The sequence below is a fragment of the Phyllostomus discolor genome, chromosome X (assembly GCF_004126475.2).
Source record: "Phyllostomus discolor isolate MPI-MPIP mPhyDis1 chromosome X, mPhyDis1.pri.v3, whole genome shotgun sequence".
Lineage (NCBI taxonomy): Eukaryota > Metazoa > Chordata > Mammalia > Chiroptera > Phyllostomidae > Phyllostomus > Phyllostomus discolor.
This window is the reverse complement of record NC_050198.1, coordinates 38,602,804-38,617,097: the sequence shown is the minus strand read 5'-3', so window position 1 is coordinate 38,617,097 and position 14,294 is coordinate 38,602,804. Positions and strand designations below refer to the sequence as shown.

At 46.6% G+C, this 14,294-nt stretch overlaps 1 protein-coding gene and 1 pseudogene across 1 annotated transcript; both read right to left on the bottom strand.

Annotated features, from left to right (window-relative positions):
- Positions 1-7,445: 7,445 nt before the first annotated feature.
- On the bottom strand, positions 7,446-9,044 carry LAGE3 (L antigen family member 3). Its single transcript, XM_028522971.2, has 3 exons — positions 8,475-9,044; positions 8,001-8,129; positions 7,446-7,772 (listed from the first exon to the last, which is right to left on the bottom strand). Exons 1-3 carry the CDS (start codon positions 8,720-8,722, stop codon positions 7,658-7,660), a joined length of 492 nt encoding a protein of 163 aa, XP_028378772.1. The 5' UTR covers positions 8,723-9,044; the 3' UTR covers positions 7,446-7,657.
- Positions 9,045-11,982: 2,938 nt separating this feature from the next.
- On the bottom strand, positions 11,983-13,357 carry LOC114505197 (annotated as a pseudogene).
- Positions 13,358-14,294: the final 937 nt, after the last annotated feature.

The following is a 14,294-nucleotide window of genomic DNA, read 5'->3' as shown; positions in this document are numbered from 1 at the left end:
AAAAAAAAACCTAGGGACAAAGACACCCTACCTGTAGCAACTACAGCTGCTGCATGCTGTCAGGGGACATTCTTCGTCGGCCTCATCATGACCACCTCCACCATTACCCCAGGGACAGCATCAGCCGCTCTCTCCCCGCAGCTCACCACGTCAGAGTTCTCCACGCTCTGCAACGGCTGGCCCTGTTCACACATATGGAGTAACGGGGACTGGATTTACGCTGCCGCTCACTTGAAAGAACCCCCCCAAACCAGACGCAGTGTATGAAACGCAGGGTGTAAAGATGACGGGTATCGAGTGATGACGGGCAGTGATCTCTGGGACTCGAGAAACGAGAGGTCTGCCCTGCGTTTGCCGCAGCCGAGTGTCCGGACAGGGAGTTTCCTGGCAGAGCCCCATGGACAGCCCGAGTTGAGGAGATGGAACCGAAATTCTCAGCACCTAGAGTGAGCGAGGTAGACGACCGCAGGGAAGAGCGTGGCGCAGGGCGAGGACGCTGCCTAACCGCAGAGGGTCCCCCTGGAGTATTCCGCAGACCGCGGCTCAGCACAAGCGTGTGAGGAGAGTACATGAGGCCGGGGGAGAACTACCTGGAGGGATGAAAGGGAACCATGCCGGGAGCTCAGGCTGGACAGGGACTGGTGGCTGTCCCCGCCAGCCAGGATGGTAACGCTCACAATTTGGGAGGCATCGGGCAGGGCGCTCCCAAGGGTTTTGCGTCAGTAGTGCCTGTGTGTGTGTGGGGGGGGATGACTCCCATTCTGAAAGGGCCCACACAGCAAACCCTCAGAGCCAGACTCTAAAGGGTCCAAGTCTTTCCAAGTCACTTAACAGCATCCAGAACTACTGACGGCAAAAAATATGTCTAGGACTACAAGGATATCCAGCACCCAAGGGAAAATCACAATATCTAGCATCCAGTCTAAAATTACCAGGCATGCAGAGAAGCAGGAAAACACAGTCCGATAATGAGAAAAGATATCAACCAATAAAAGTCATCTCCATGGAGCCCTGGCTGGTTGGCTCAGTGGATTGAGCACTGGCTTGCGAACCGAAGGATCACTGGTTCGATTCCCAATCAGGGCACTTGCCTGAGTTGGGGGCCAGGTCCCCAGTAGGGGGTGCCCGAGAGGAAACCACACATTGATATTTCTCTTCCTCTCTCCCTTTCTTCCTCTCTGTCTGAAAATAAATAAACACAAAACCACAAAGCTCTGATTTTATTGTATCTGGGTTGTTTGCCCTTCTCATGCACATGCCTGGGGTTGTGGACGAGGCCCCCAATTTGGGGGGAGCAAGAGGCAACCAACTAATGTATCTCTCATATGTTGGATGTTTCCCTCCCTATCTTTCTTCCTCCTTTCCCCTGTCTCTAAAAATAAATAAATAGCCCTGGCTGGTGTGGCTCAGTGGATTGACTGCCAGCCTGTTAACCAAAGGGTTGCTGGTTCAATTCCCAGTCAGGGCACATGCCTGGGTTGCAGGTCAGGTCGCCAGTGGGGGCCACATGAGAGGAAAGTACATACTGATGTTTCTCTCCCTGTCTTTCTCCCTCCCTTCAGGGCACATGCCTGGGTTGCAGGTCAGGTCACCAGTGGGGGCCACGTGAGAGGAAAGTACATACTGATGTTTCTCTCCCTGTCTTTCTCCCTCCCTTTCTCTCTCTCTCTAAATATAAATAAAATCTTTAAAAAATAAATAAAATCTTTTTAAAAAATAAGTCTTTTGCTCAAGATGGTGTCATAGGCAGACGTGGCTTGCCTCTTCACACAACCACATCAAAATTACAAGTAACATATAGAACAACCATCACTCAGAACTGACAGAAATTGAGTTGAATGAACATCTGACAACTATGGAATTAAAGAAACCACATCTATCCAGACTGGTAGGAGGGGTGCAGACACAGAATTGGCTGGTCCCACACCCATGTGTGGTGGATAAAAATTTGGGATGGATATCTCAGGAGCAAGTAGTCCCAGACCACACCAGGCTCCTGGCCCAGGGTTCCAGTGACAGGAAAATAAGTTCACGCAACTTCTAGATGCAAAAACCAGCAGGGATTGAGTCAGTGGAAGAAACTTATGGAACCCCAAGCAATTTCTCTTAAAGAGCCCACACATGGACTCATCTACTCAGACTTGCTCCCTCTGAGCTAAAGCACTGGGGTAGTAGCTTGAGGGGCACCAGTGACATACTGGGAGAAACTGAAGTGTCTGGCATAAAGGTGAGCAGAGGCCATTGTTCCTTTTCTAAACCCTCAACACACAGAGTTACACAGAGCTGGCAAGTTGATGCCATATCTGAGACTCCATCAACCTGGCTAACACTGTTAGACCACCCCCCCCCCCCCCCCCCCCCCCCCCCCGCAGACTCTGTAACATGCAGCTTAAGGTCCCTCCCAAGCTGCATTTCCATATGAATGGCTGGTCTTGGCTCATATTGTACCACTTCCTAAATCCCCTCAAACAAGCAACAGCTGGCCTCAGTAAGTCTAGAACTAGCAGCAAACAGCCTAGATTCACAACTCCGCTTCACCTGGGAATCTTGAAGCCCAGCACAGGTAACCTGCCTTTACAGCTCAGGTAGGGTAGGCCTGGACAAAACACAGGTGGGGACTGACCTTGGCCTGCACCACCTGGGAAATCCCAGGGCCTGCACATCCAGTGGACAGCTACAGACGACGTCAGAGCACCACCACCCTGCCCCTGCACAGCTGATTCTCCATGGAGGGCAGAGGTTGTCAGTCAGTGGTCACAGCCAGTCCTTGCATCTCACTGGCTTGGGTAAGTCCCTCCCACTGACCTGCCAACAGCAGCCAAGGCTCAACTACAAGAGGAGGGTGTACTCAGCTCACATGATGGGTGCACCTCGAGTACCCAGCTTGGGTTATAGGGGAGGCTGTGCCACTGGACCCTACAGGACACCTAGTACATTAGGCCATGCTACCAAGACACAGAATCAAAGCAGCTCTACCTAATACATAGATACAAACACAGGGAGGCTGCCAAAATGAGGATACAAAGAAACATGGCTCAAGTGAAAGAACAGACCAAAACTCCAGAGAAAGAGATAAATGAAATGGAGATAAGCAATCTATCAGATGCAGAGTTCAAAACACTGGTTATAAGGATGCCCAAGGAACATAATGAGGACCTCAGCAGCATAAAAAAGATTCAGTCAGAAATGAAAGATAATTGAAATAAAGAACAATTTACAGGGAAACAACAGTACAGTAGATGAAGCCAAGAACCAAATCAATGATTTGGAACATAAGGAAGAAAAAAAATAACCAATCAGAACAAGAAGAAAAAATAATCCAAAAATATGAGGATAGTATAAGCAACCTCTGGGAAAACTTCAAGAGGTCCAATATTCACATCATAAGGGTGGCAGAAGGAGAAAGAGAAGAGCAAGAAATTGGGAATCTATTTGAAAAAACAATGAAAGAAAACTTCCCTAGTTTGGTGAAGGAAACAGACATACAAGTCCAGGAAGCACAGAGTCCCAAATAAGATGGATACAAAGAGGCCCACTCCAAGACACATCATAATTAAAATGCCAAAGTTTAAAGATAAAGAGAGAATCTTAAAAGCAGCAAGAGAAAAGAAGTTAGTTACCTACAGGGGAGTTCCGATAAGACTGTCAGCTGATTTCTCCAAAGAAACTTTGCAGGCTAGAAGGGACTGGCAAGAAATATTCAAAGTCATGAAAAGCAGGGACCTACAGCCAAGATTGGTCTACACAACAAAGCTATCATTTATAATTGAAAGGCAGATAAAGAGCTTCCCAGACAAGAAGAAACTAAAGGAGTTCATCATCACTAAGTCCTTATTATATGAAATGTTAAAGGGGCTTTAAGAAAAAGGAAATTCTCCACTTAAGAAAAAGGAGATCAAAACTATGAACAATAAAATGGCAAAAATACATACCAGTCAACAACTGGACCTAAAAAACAAACTAAGCACACAGGAACAGAGAAAGAATCATGGACACAGAGTGTTTTGATGGTGGCCAGATGGGAGGGGGATATTTGGGGGATGGGTGAAGAGTTGAGGGGACTAAGGAATACAAATAGGCCCTGGCTGGTGTGGCTTAGTGGGTTGAGCACTGGCCTGAGAACCAAAAGGTTGTTGGTTCAATTCCTGGTCAGGGCACAAGCCTGGGTTGTGGTCCAGGTCCCCAGCTGGGGGCATGTAAGAGGCAACCAATTGATGTGTCTTTCCTTTTCTTTCTCCCTCTCTTCCTGTCTCTTTGGAAATAAATAAGCAAATAAAATGTTTTTTTTTTTAAAAGAAGTACAAATATGTACTTACAGAATGGCATGGGGATGTAAAGTACAGGATAGGAAATGGGGAAGCCAAAGAACTTATACATGTGACCCATGGCCATGAACAGTGGTGTGGGGATTGCCTGAGGGAGTGGGGATAGTGGGTGGACAGGTGCAAAGGGGAAAAATTGGGACAACTGTAATTGTATAAGCAATAAAATATAATTTAAAAATTTTAAAATCCAATTAAAAAAAGGAAATTTGGTTAAAATTTAATGGCTCATGAAATACAGACATACCAGTTAAAAATTTAAATATGTTTATTGATTTTAGAGAGAGAGGCAGAGAGAGAGACACATACATCTATGGGAGAAACACCAGTTGGAGATTTCTGGCCAAGATGGAGATGTAGGTAGATATGCTTCACTTCCTCACACAACCAAAAGAAGGACAACCAATTTAAAAACAAAAAAGAACCATAACTGCCAGATAATCAAAGTCTGACAACCAAGGAGTTAACCAAACATTCACCCAGACTGGCAGGAGGGGTGGAGACAGGTGGCCAGTGTGGAGAAGATGTGCGGCAAGGCAGCAGCTGGCCAACCGGGTGGGCAAGGTGGGGGTGGGGGGGGCTGGCAGGCTGGGTGGTCCCACATTTGCATGTAGATAAATTGGAAGGAACAACTAGGGACCAAGACAGATCACATAACCCAGGGTTCCAGCAAGGAGAAATAAAGTCTCAATACTGTAAAAAACCTGTGGGGGTTGCAGCAGCAGGAGAAACTCCCAGTCTCACAGGAGAGTCCATTGGAGGAACCCACAGGATCCTAGAACGTACACAAACCCACCCACCCATGAATCAGCATCAGAAAGGCACGATTAGGCTTGTGGGTAGTGGGGGAAGTTACTGAAAGTGGGGCAAGAGCCAAGCAAGTGGCACTGTTCTCCCTCTGATCCCTCCCCCACAGACAGTGCCACAACAGAGGGAAGTGGGTTGCCCAGTGGTGGCAAATATCTAAGGCTCTCTTCCTTACTATGTAACACGCAGGCTGAGACAAAAAAAAATATGGAAGAACAGATCAAAATCCCAGAAAAAAAGCCCTGGTTGGTGTGGCTCAGTGGATTGAACACTAGCCGGTGAATTAAAAGGTCACCAGGTTGATTCCTGGATGGGGCACATGCCTGGGTTGCCGGCCAGGTCCCCATTCAGGGGCTTGTGGGAGGCAACCCATTGATGTATCTCTTACACATTGATGTTTCTCTCCCTCTCTTCCTCCCTCCCTTCCCTTCTCTCTAAAAGTAAATAAAATATTTTTAAATAAAAACAGAAAAAGAACTAAGTGACGAGGTGATAAATAACCTATCAGATGCAGAGTTCAAAACACTGGTAATAAAGATGCTCACAGATATGATTGAGTACAGAAGCAAAATAAAGGAAGAAGTGAAGAGAAGAAAACTGGGACTCAAAATCAATAATTTGGAATAGGAGGAAGAAATAAACATTCAACCAGAACAGAATGAAGAAACAAAAATTCAAAAAAAAAATGAGGAGAGGCTTAGGAACCTCTAAGACAACTTTAAATGTTCCAACATCCGAATCATAGGGGTACCAGAAGGAGAAGAGGAAGACCAAGAAATGGAAAACTTATTTGAAAACATAATGAAGGAGAACTTCCCCAATCTGGATAAGGAAATAGACTTCCAGGAAGTCCAGGAAGCTCAGAGAGTCCCAAAGAAGTTGGACCCAAAAATGAACACACCAAGACAAGAAGGGGCTGGAGAGAAGTATTCAAAGTCATGAAAGGCAAGGACCTACATCCAAGATTATTACTCTATCCAGCAAAGCCATCATTTAGAATTGAAATGCAGATAAAGAGCTTCCCAGACAAGAAGAAGCTAAAGGAGTTCATCATTACCAAGCCCTTATTATATGAAATATTAAAGGGACTTACCTAAGAAAAAGATCAAAACTATGAATATTAAAATGATAACAAACTCATAACTATCAACAACTGAACCTACACAAACTACGCAAAATAAAAATAAAAGCAAACTACGCAAACAACTAGAGCAGGAACAGAATCACAGAAATGGAGATCACATGGAGGATTATCAGTAGGGAAGAGGAGTGGGGGAACAGGGGATAAGATACAGGGAATAAGAAGCGTAGATGATAGGTAAAAAATAGACAGGGGGAGGTTAAGAAAAATATGGGAAATGGAGAAGTCAAAGAACTTATATGTACAACCTGAGGACATGAACTAAGGAGGAGGACTGCTGGGGGAGAGGGGATGCAGGGTGGAGGGGAATAAAGGGGAGAAAAAAAGGGACAACTGTAATAGCATAATCAATAAAATGTACTAAAAAAAAGAGCATCGGTTGGTTGCCTTCCATATGCACCCTAACTGGGGATCAAACCCACAACCTAGGTATGTTCTCTGAATGGGAATTGAACCTGCAACCTTTTGGTGCATAGGATGACACTCCAACCAACTGTGCCACACCAGCCAGGGCCTCTTGGAATCTATCTTTTTTTTTAAGATTGTATTTATTTATTTTTAGAGAGGGAAGGGAGGGAGAAAGAGAGAGAGAGAAACATCAATGTGCAGTTGCTGGGGGCCATGGCCTGCAACCCAAGCATGTGCCCTGACTGGGAATCGAACCTGCGATGCTTTGGTTCGCAGCCGGTGCTCAATCCACTGAGCTGCGCCAGCCAGGGCTGGAATCTATCTTAAGGACACAATGATTCACACAAACATTTATATGCAAGAATTCCATTGAATTATTATCTGTAATAGGACAAAAATTGCAAATAATTTAAATGGTCAATAATTACATTATAATGATTGTTATGCCTGCATTCAATAATGCTTTCAAAGAAGTTTTAGAGAGGAAAAGTTCACGATAAATGAAAAATATTAGTAAAAAGTGCTAACCTTGCAAAATATTATACATTATGTTATTGTTATACACTCACTATATAAATACAGCTATAAAACTAAGGAATGATTCCAAAATGTTCACAGTAGTTAATACTGAGGGACAAGACCTATCTTCCACTTCCTAAATTGTCTTCAGTTACCTTGTAGTGCTTGAGCACCATTCCCAGACCTCCCCCCCCAGCCTGAGAGAAAGCCAAGCCTGTTAAGAGGTGCTGCAGTTGAAAAGAAACTCATTTGGAATAGTAGCTCAGTTTTATTTGCTGCACAGACAAACACTGAAGCGCTAAACAAAACGAGTGGCCCGCAAGTGCCCAAGGACCACTGCAGGCAGATTAGGGGCCCATAGGAAAGTGGCACCTACTGCAGGAATCCCTGCTGTGGGAAGGGTCCACTGCCTAGGACCGGATACAAGGTTGGGTCTCAGCCCCCTTTTCCCAGCCCAGGTTTAGCGGGAAAGAGGGGGCCCAAAGCGCTGCATGGTTCGCATCACCAGGGAAAGCTGGTCAAGAAAGTTGATGATGGAAATTCGGAGGAGGTGAGCATCTTCAGCTCTCCAGCAGCTAAAAGTGAGGGCGGGGGGAGAAAGTCAAATTAGAGGTGGTAATCCCTCTCTTCCTTGCTCTGCCCCTGGGCATTAGACTGAATCCTTTGCTGTCTCAACACCCGCTTAGACCACACCAAGTCCCTCCCCCAGACCTAACTCTTGAGCGTATCTTCCTCTCCAATAAAGCGCCCCTCAGGGGAGTCTGGCCCTGCCACCTGCTGCCCCTTCTCCTTCTAGAGCTTACACGGCTAGGACGCTGCCGCTCACTGTGAGCTCCTTCTGAATTGCCTCTCGGTGGGGTTCCGCATCGGGGGCCAGGGATCCACGGGCAATGTCTGCCTCCAAGGGGGACGGAAAAGGCACACTGAGGGCGCTGGTGGAGATTCGGTTAAGGTACCATCCACACCGACTTTGGTTTCAGGTCCCGTCTCAGGCCCACCTTGACTAGTCTCACACACCTCCCCAAGGACTACTTCCATCAACCCCCTGCAGAGCAGCCCTAGCCCTAATTCCCACCGGCCACCTCGTTATCCCCCACCCCCCGCCCGCTCTTATTTCCTCTTCCCCTCCAGACTGCCCCTGGCCCGTACACACCCAAGCTGCGCCTGGTTCCCTCTGCTCCCCTTTCGGCCTCAACATTTCCGTCCTTCGGCACCCAAAGCAACCCTCCAGGAGGCAGCCCCCAGAGTATTCCTCGCTGTCTCCTCGGGTAGGTTACAAAGTAAGTAGTCGATTTTCTGGCCTTCTGACCGTGACTGCTGCCTCTCCGCCCCACCCTGAGGCATTCTGTGCTGGGGCAACACGCGGAGCTCCGCCGGCAACAGCGGCTGCCGCGCCTGCACCCCGCGGGGTGGCGTAGCCATCCTGGCTATCCAGGCCTTCGGCTCCAGCAGTGCCTGCGTCTGCTGCCTGCATGGCCGCCGTGCTCCGCCTTCGACCCCGCCCCCGGGGCGCGAATTTAACCATCTGCGTTCTCCGCCCCTTCACGCTGACTCTACCCTACAGGCCTGCGCAGCAAGGCCCTAGTGAGGAGTGTGGTCAGTTCCCACCAAACCGACCGTGCTCTGGGCTCTCATGGAGTCCTTTGGCCGTGAAAAAACTGAGGTTCCCTGAAGAAGCCCCTTCTTTTCGGGCAAGACTGGACCCCAGGGCGCCTGCCCAAATAGGTCCCTAGGGAGGCTGCCAAGGAGACCCAACAGTGACAAGGCTATGGGAAACCAGTTGTGTGGTCAGTTCCCACCAGCCTGGTCCTGCAACCCGCGGGTCTGGGAGACCCCAAGGGGCACTCCCTCGCGAAACTCCGCCCCTTAGCGCGCAGTTTAACTGGGGACCCCCAGAGCTCGTGCGCAGAATCCTCGCCGCCTCGCAATTCAGTAGGGCGGGAGATTGGTTCTCGCCCAGCCAGCCCTGCCACAGCCTGCAGACACCTTGTTGGCTGTCTAGCTCACGACGCTCCGCCCCTTAGAGCGACCTGTGACCCCAGTGTCGCTGTGCAAACCCTTTCCCCTTTCCCCCCCCACCTCGGGTGAGGCTATCAGACAGGTGGGCTAGTCTCCCTCCCTGTCCCTTCCCTGGGCTCAGTGTCCCCAAGAAATGTGGCTGAAGGTCCTTGTAGTGATTCGTGGGGGGAGGTGGGGTCGGATAGTCTTCAAGCGGTACCCTGACCTCATCGCCGATGTAGATGCAGAAATCAAAGGGGATTTTAAAGGGGGCGACGAGCCAATCATATTTGCCTTTTAGAAAGACCACTGGGTGGGCAGTGTGAAGATGAAGCCTGCCAGCAGGGAAACCCCCGGCAAGGAAGGAAATGATAGGGACCTGAGATAAAGTAGTGGCAATGGGAGTACAGCTAATTTCACATGTGAAAAATCAAAATACAAAACTAAAATCACAAAAATCCCAACTTAGTAACTATATACACCCTAGAACAATACACCAAAAAGTAAATACTTGTTATCTCTGTGTGATGGCACTGTGGGTGATAACTTCCTTTTTCTGTTTTTCTGAACATTTTTGACAGTGACCTTATATGACATTTTAAATAAAAAAATACGTGTTTTTGTTTTTTACTTTTATTAATTCTAGAGGGGAAAGAAGGGAGAAAGAGAGGGAGAGAAACATTGATCAGCAAGCACCCAACAGGGGGCCAAACCCTCAACATGGGCATGTGCCCCGACCAGAAATTGCACCCAAGACCTTTCACTTTGTGCTCCAACTGAGCCACACCAGCCAGGACTCAAAAATAAATTTTTAAAGTGATGTGAAATTTCTGACGGTGGTTATCATGTTAGTTTTCCATTTTCCTCATTGTAATCATAAGGAAGGATACAGAGCTGAACTGTATAATTAAATCCTGTTGGATCTCCCCTTAAAACAGACCCTAATCAGCCCATTTCTCTCCCTCTTTGTTGCTAGTCTCTCCCTGAGCTCCTCCCACAGCTTCCTACCTGGTTTTCTTCTACACTTGCTCCTCTAGAGCCTGTTCTTCACACACCAGGATTAAGTCTTAATTTTAATATAAATAATTTCATATCACATCTCTGCTTAAAACCTTACAACGATTTCCCATTGCCCTTGGAATCAAATCTGAACTCTTTGCTGTATCTTATAAAAACCCTGGGTGTCCTGGCTTCTAGCTCCTCCACCCTCTACCCCAACCTGTCTGCTTCCTCATTCTCTGCAGCCTCTGGGGCCATTTCTCAGCTCCTGACCAGGGGTGCCCTGGTCCTAGTCCACTGCACTTACTCTTCTATTTGGAAGACTGTCCCCAACCTTTCCCATGGCTGGCTCCTTGTTGTAGGATCTTGAGTCCAATGTCACCTCTGAGAGGAGTTCTGGATCAACACTCTAACATACTACTTCCAAGCACACTTCATCGCATTTGCCCATTTTAAATTGCTGCATAGCATCTCTAATAATCTGAAATTAAAATCTTGTTTTGTTCTATATTTGATATATCAATATGTTGTTGATATATCATCTCTGGTACCGTTTTCTTATTCAGTACAGTTTATACAGTATGCCATTTTTTGCACATTGAATGAAACAAAACATTACATATGTACAAAACTCAATCACTGTCTTGGACCCAGCAATCCCCATGCAGGAAATTACTTCACAAATACAAAATAAGATGCATAAAATTATTCATTGTAATATAATTGGTAACATAAAGTTATCAGACACAAGGTACATGTCCATCATCAGGGAATTGGTGAACTAATCTATGGTACATTCATACAATAGTTCTAAGCAGCAGTAAAAAAGAGGCAAAATCTTTCCTGGCTGGTGTGGCTCAGTGGATTGAGTGCCAGCGTGCAAACCAAAGGGTTGCCAGTTCAATTTCCAGTCAGGGCACATGCCTGGGTTGTGGGCCAGGTCCCTAGAGGGGGGCATGCTAGAGGCAACCACACAATGATGTTCTCTTCCTCTCTTTCTCCCTCCCTTTCCCTCTCTCTAAAAATAAATAAATAAAATCTTGAAGAAAAAAAGAATGAAAATCTAATAAAAATGAAATAATTTTCAGGATACATTGTTATGTGAAAAAAAAGCAGAGTGCAAAGGACATATGCACTCACATACACACATACTTATTAAAGACACAAGAAGGAGAAACTCAAAACTAATGAAAATGGTCACCTATAGGAGGTTGATAAGAGTGTGGGATTTTTTGGAACAGACTTTTGTGTAGTTTTGACTTTGAACTATTGTAAATATTTTATCTTTTTAAAATATTGTATTTATTTATTTTTTATACAGAAGGGAAGGGAGGGAGAAAGAGAGGGAGAGAAACATTGTGTAGTTGCCTCTTTCATGCCCCCCACTGGGGACCTGGCCCATAACCCAGGCATGTGCCCTGACTGGGGGTTGAACCTATGATCCTTTGGTTTACAGGCCAGTGCTCAATCCACTGAGCCACAACAGCCTGGGCTGAACCATTGTAAATATTTTAAATGTGCAAAAATACATTTGAAGAAGTGAATAAATCTGCCCTGACTGGTGCAGCTCAGTGGATTGAGTGCTGGCCTGGGGACTGAAAGGTTACTGATTTGGTTCCTGGTCAGGGCGCATGCCTGGGTTGCAGGCCAGGTCCCCACTGGGGGCCTGCGAGAGGCATCGATTGTTATTTCTCTCACATCAATGTTTCTCTCTCTCTCTTTCTCCCTCCTTTGCCCTCTCTCTAAATATAAATCAATAACATCTTTTTTTAAAAAAGAGTGAAAAAATCAAGTGCTAAAATTGAATAAAAACAAAAGCTAATGAGCCTGACTGCATATCCAATTTATAACAAAATCACACAGAGAAAATAATTCAGGTGCCTTTTAAACTCAGCTGTCTGACTATACTCCCTTCCTGAGATATATTCTTTGGGTAAAAGACACTGACTTTGCTCTTAGGATGCATGTTGTCAGCAATGGCAGTGATGAGGGGACTGTAAAGCTATTTTGGGTGTACTTTAAGACAGGCTTTATGTGGTAGAGCCAATGTGTAAATATAGTGATGCTGCCAGGAATGAGACTTCTCCAGGTGGAATAAGGGGAGGTGACACAGAGAACTGTGATGCTGGATTAAAATGGGGGATTGCAGAATAAACTAACTCCCCCCCACCTCTCTCTCCCTCCTTTCCTCTCTCTCTCTTTAGAAGCTGTTTATTTTCTGTCAATCTTATTTGCATTCTGTTAACAGTATGTGGGAGAAAAGCTTAAGACCACTCAGTGGTTGTTCCCCCAACTCCATGGCCTGCGCAGTGGGGGCTGCAGACCAGGCTTCAGTGGCAGGCTGAGCAGTCCAGTTTTCAGCAGGAAACTGCTGAGTTGGCACAGAGGGCACCTGCGCTTTCTGACCAGTCAGCGACCTCTGCCTGAGCAGCAGTGAACTCGGGAACCAGAGCAGTCCATTCAACCCTAAATTTCCTCCTTAGTCATAGCTTTTTCAGCAGTGGCCTGCTCTTCCTTCTCAATCTCTTCAGGATCTCTGTAGCAGTAAAGATCAGGTAGGACCTCCCATGAGTGTTCAAGGGAGATGGTGCTGCACATGCACAGAACTTCCCTGGTCAGTATCCTCCACATCAGACCCACTGAGTGACCCGCCTTGTTGTTGCAGGGATGACAATGTCCACATAGCCTAGAGGAGAGTGTGTTACACAGAGCGATGGTGGGCAGTTAACATAGGCCGCCTTGGTGAGAAGCTGGTGGCCAGCCCTGGGATCAGTAACCACCAGAAGTCTCGGCTCCCACATCACGCCTCCTGGACCTGGTTAGTGAAGGTGCCAGGAGTGAAGCAGCAGCAGTGGGAGTGGCTCCAGTGGCAGCAGCAGACTTCAGCACAGCTCACTGGCCAGTGTTCCTGGACAATCTGACACTGACATCAGCAGGGTTCTCAATGGCAGCAAAGGGATGAGCTGCCAGCAGAACGTCTTCCAGGTTCTTTGCAGATTTATGATGTAGATGCCATCACTTTTCCTTTTGTAGATGTCCTGTTCTATTTGGAAGTCAAGGTTGGTGCCATCTAAGTGGGTTCCTGCTGCACGGAATTTGAGGACATCCCCCTCCTTCATCTGTAGGACATCGAGGCCTCTGGACATTGTGAAAGTTGCCCTTTAAGTTACATGACAACTGAAAACAATGCCATATGGGCCCCTCTCTGGGTAGCGTGGAAAGACTAAACTCTTAAAAAATTATCTTTCAAAGTTCTGTCCAGTGAGAGAGTCTAGAAGCAATGAGACCCAGCAGCAATGTAAACACCCTGCATTCAGACCTTGGTTTCTCAACACCATTCTCCACTGAAAAGAACCAGAGCTTTTGGGAGAAATGCCTGATTCTAGAGCTGGGCCAGGAAAACTAAATACAAGATGAGCCTGTGGAACCTTGTAGTGACAGGAAGGAAGTGCTTGAAAAATGAAAGGACCAGCCATGTTAAAGGAACACTGGAATCAACAGGAAAGAACCCAAGCTAGAACAATGTGAGCATCCAAAAGGGTATTAAACCCTTTCAAGAGGAGTATGACTGAAAGGGACACCAGGGAAGGTTCTTTGGTGCTGGCAATATTCTCTATTTTGATCCGGATGGGATAGGTATATGGGTGTATTCACTTTAAAAATCCATCGAGCTGTAAAGAGATGATTTGTGCACATTACTCTATGTATACTATAGTCCAATAAAAATTATCCCCCCAAATGACACTCTTGGATTCTAAATTGTTGGGTAAATAATTTGATAATTGAGAAAAGATAGCAGGGAAAAAGGATAAATGCCAATTGAGAACTGCAGAAAGAAAGAAAGCATAGAAAAGCCACCATTTTTGCAGCCACCAATGCAATTCACTCAGGCAAGAGTCATTCTTGGATGGTAAAACCATTAGATTAAGATTGCTGGGGAGCAGGATATTCACAGGGACTCAAGGTTTTACCCTGGATCCATTGTGCATTAGGATGGGAAAATGCCACTTTACAACAGAGAGACCACGACGCAGTCCCCACCCTGACCATATGGCTGAGCCTCCCCAACAGTGCAACAGCCTGACCTTGAGTGCCTCCAG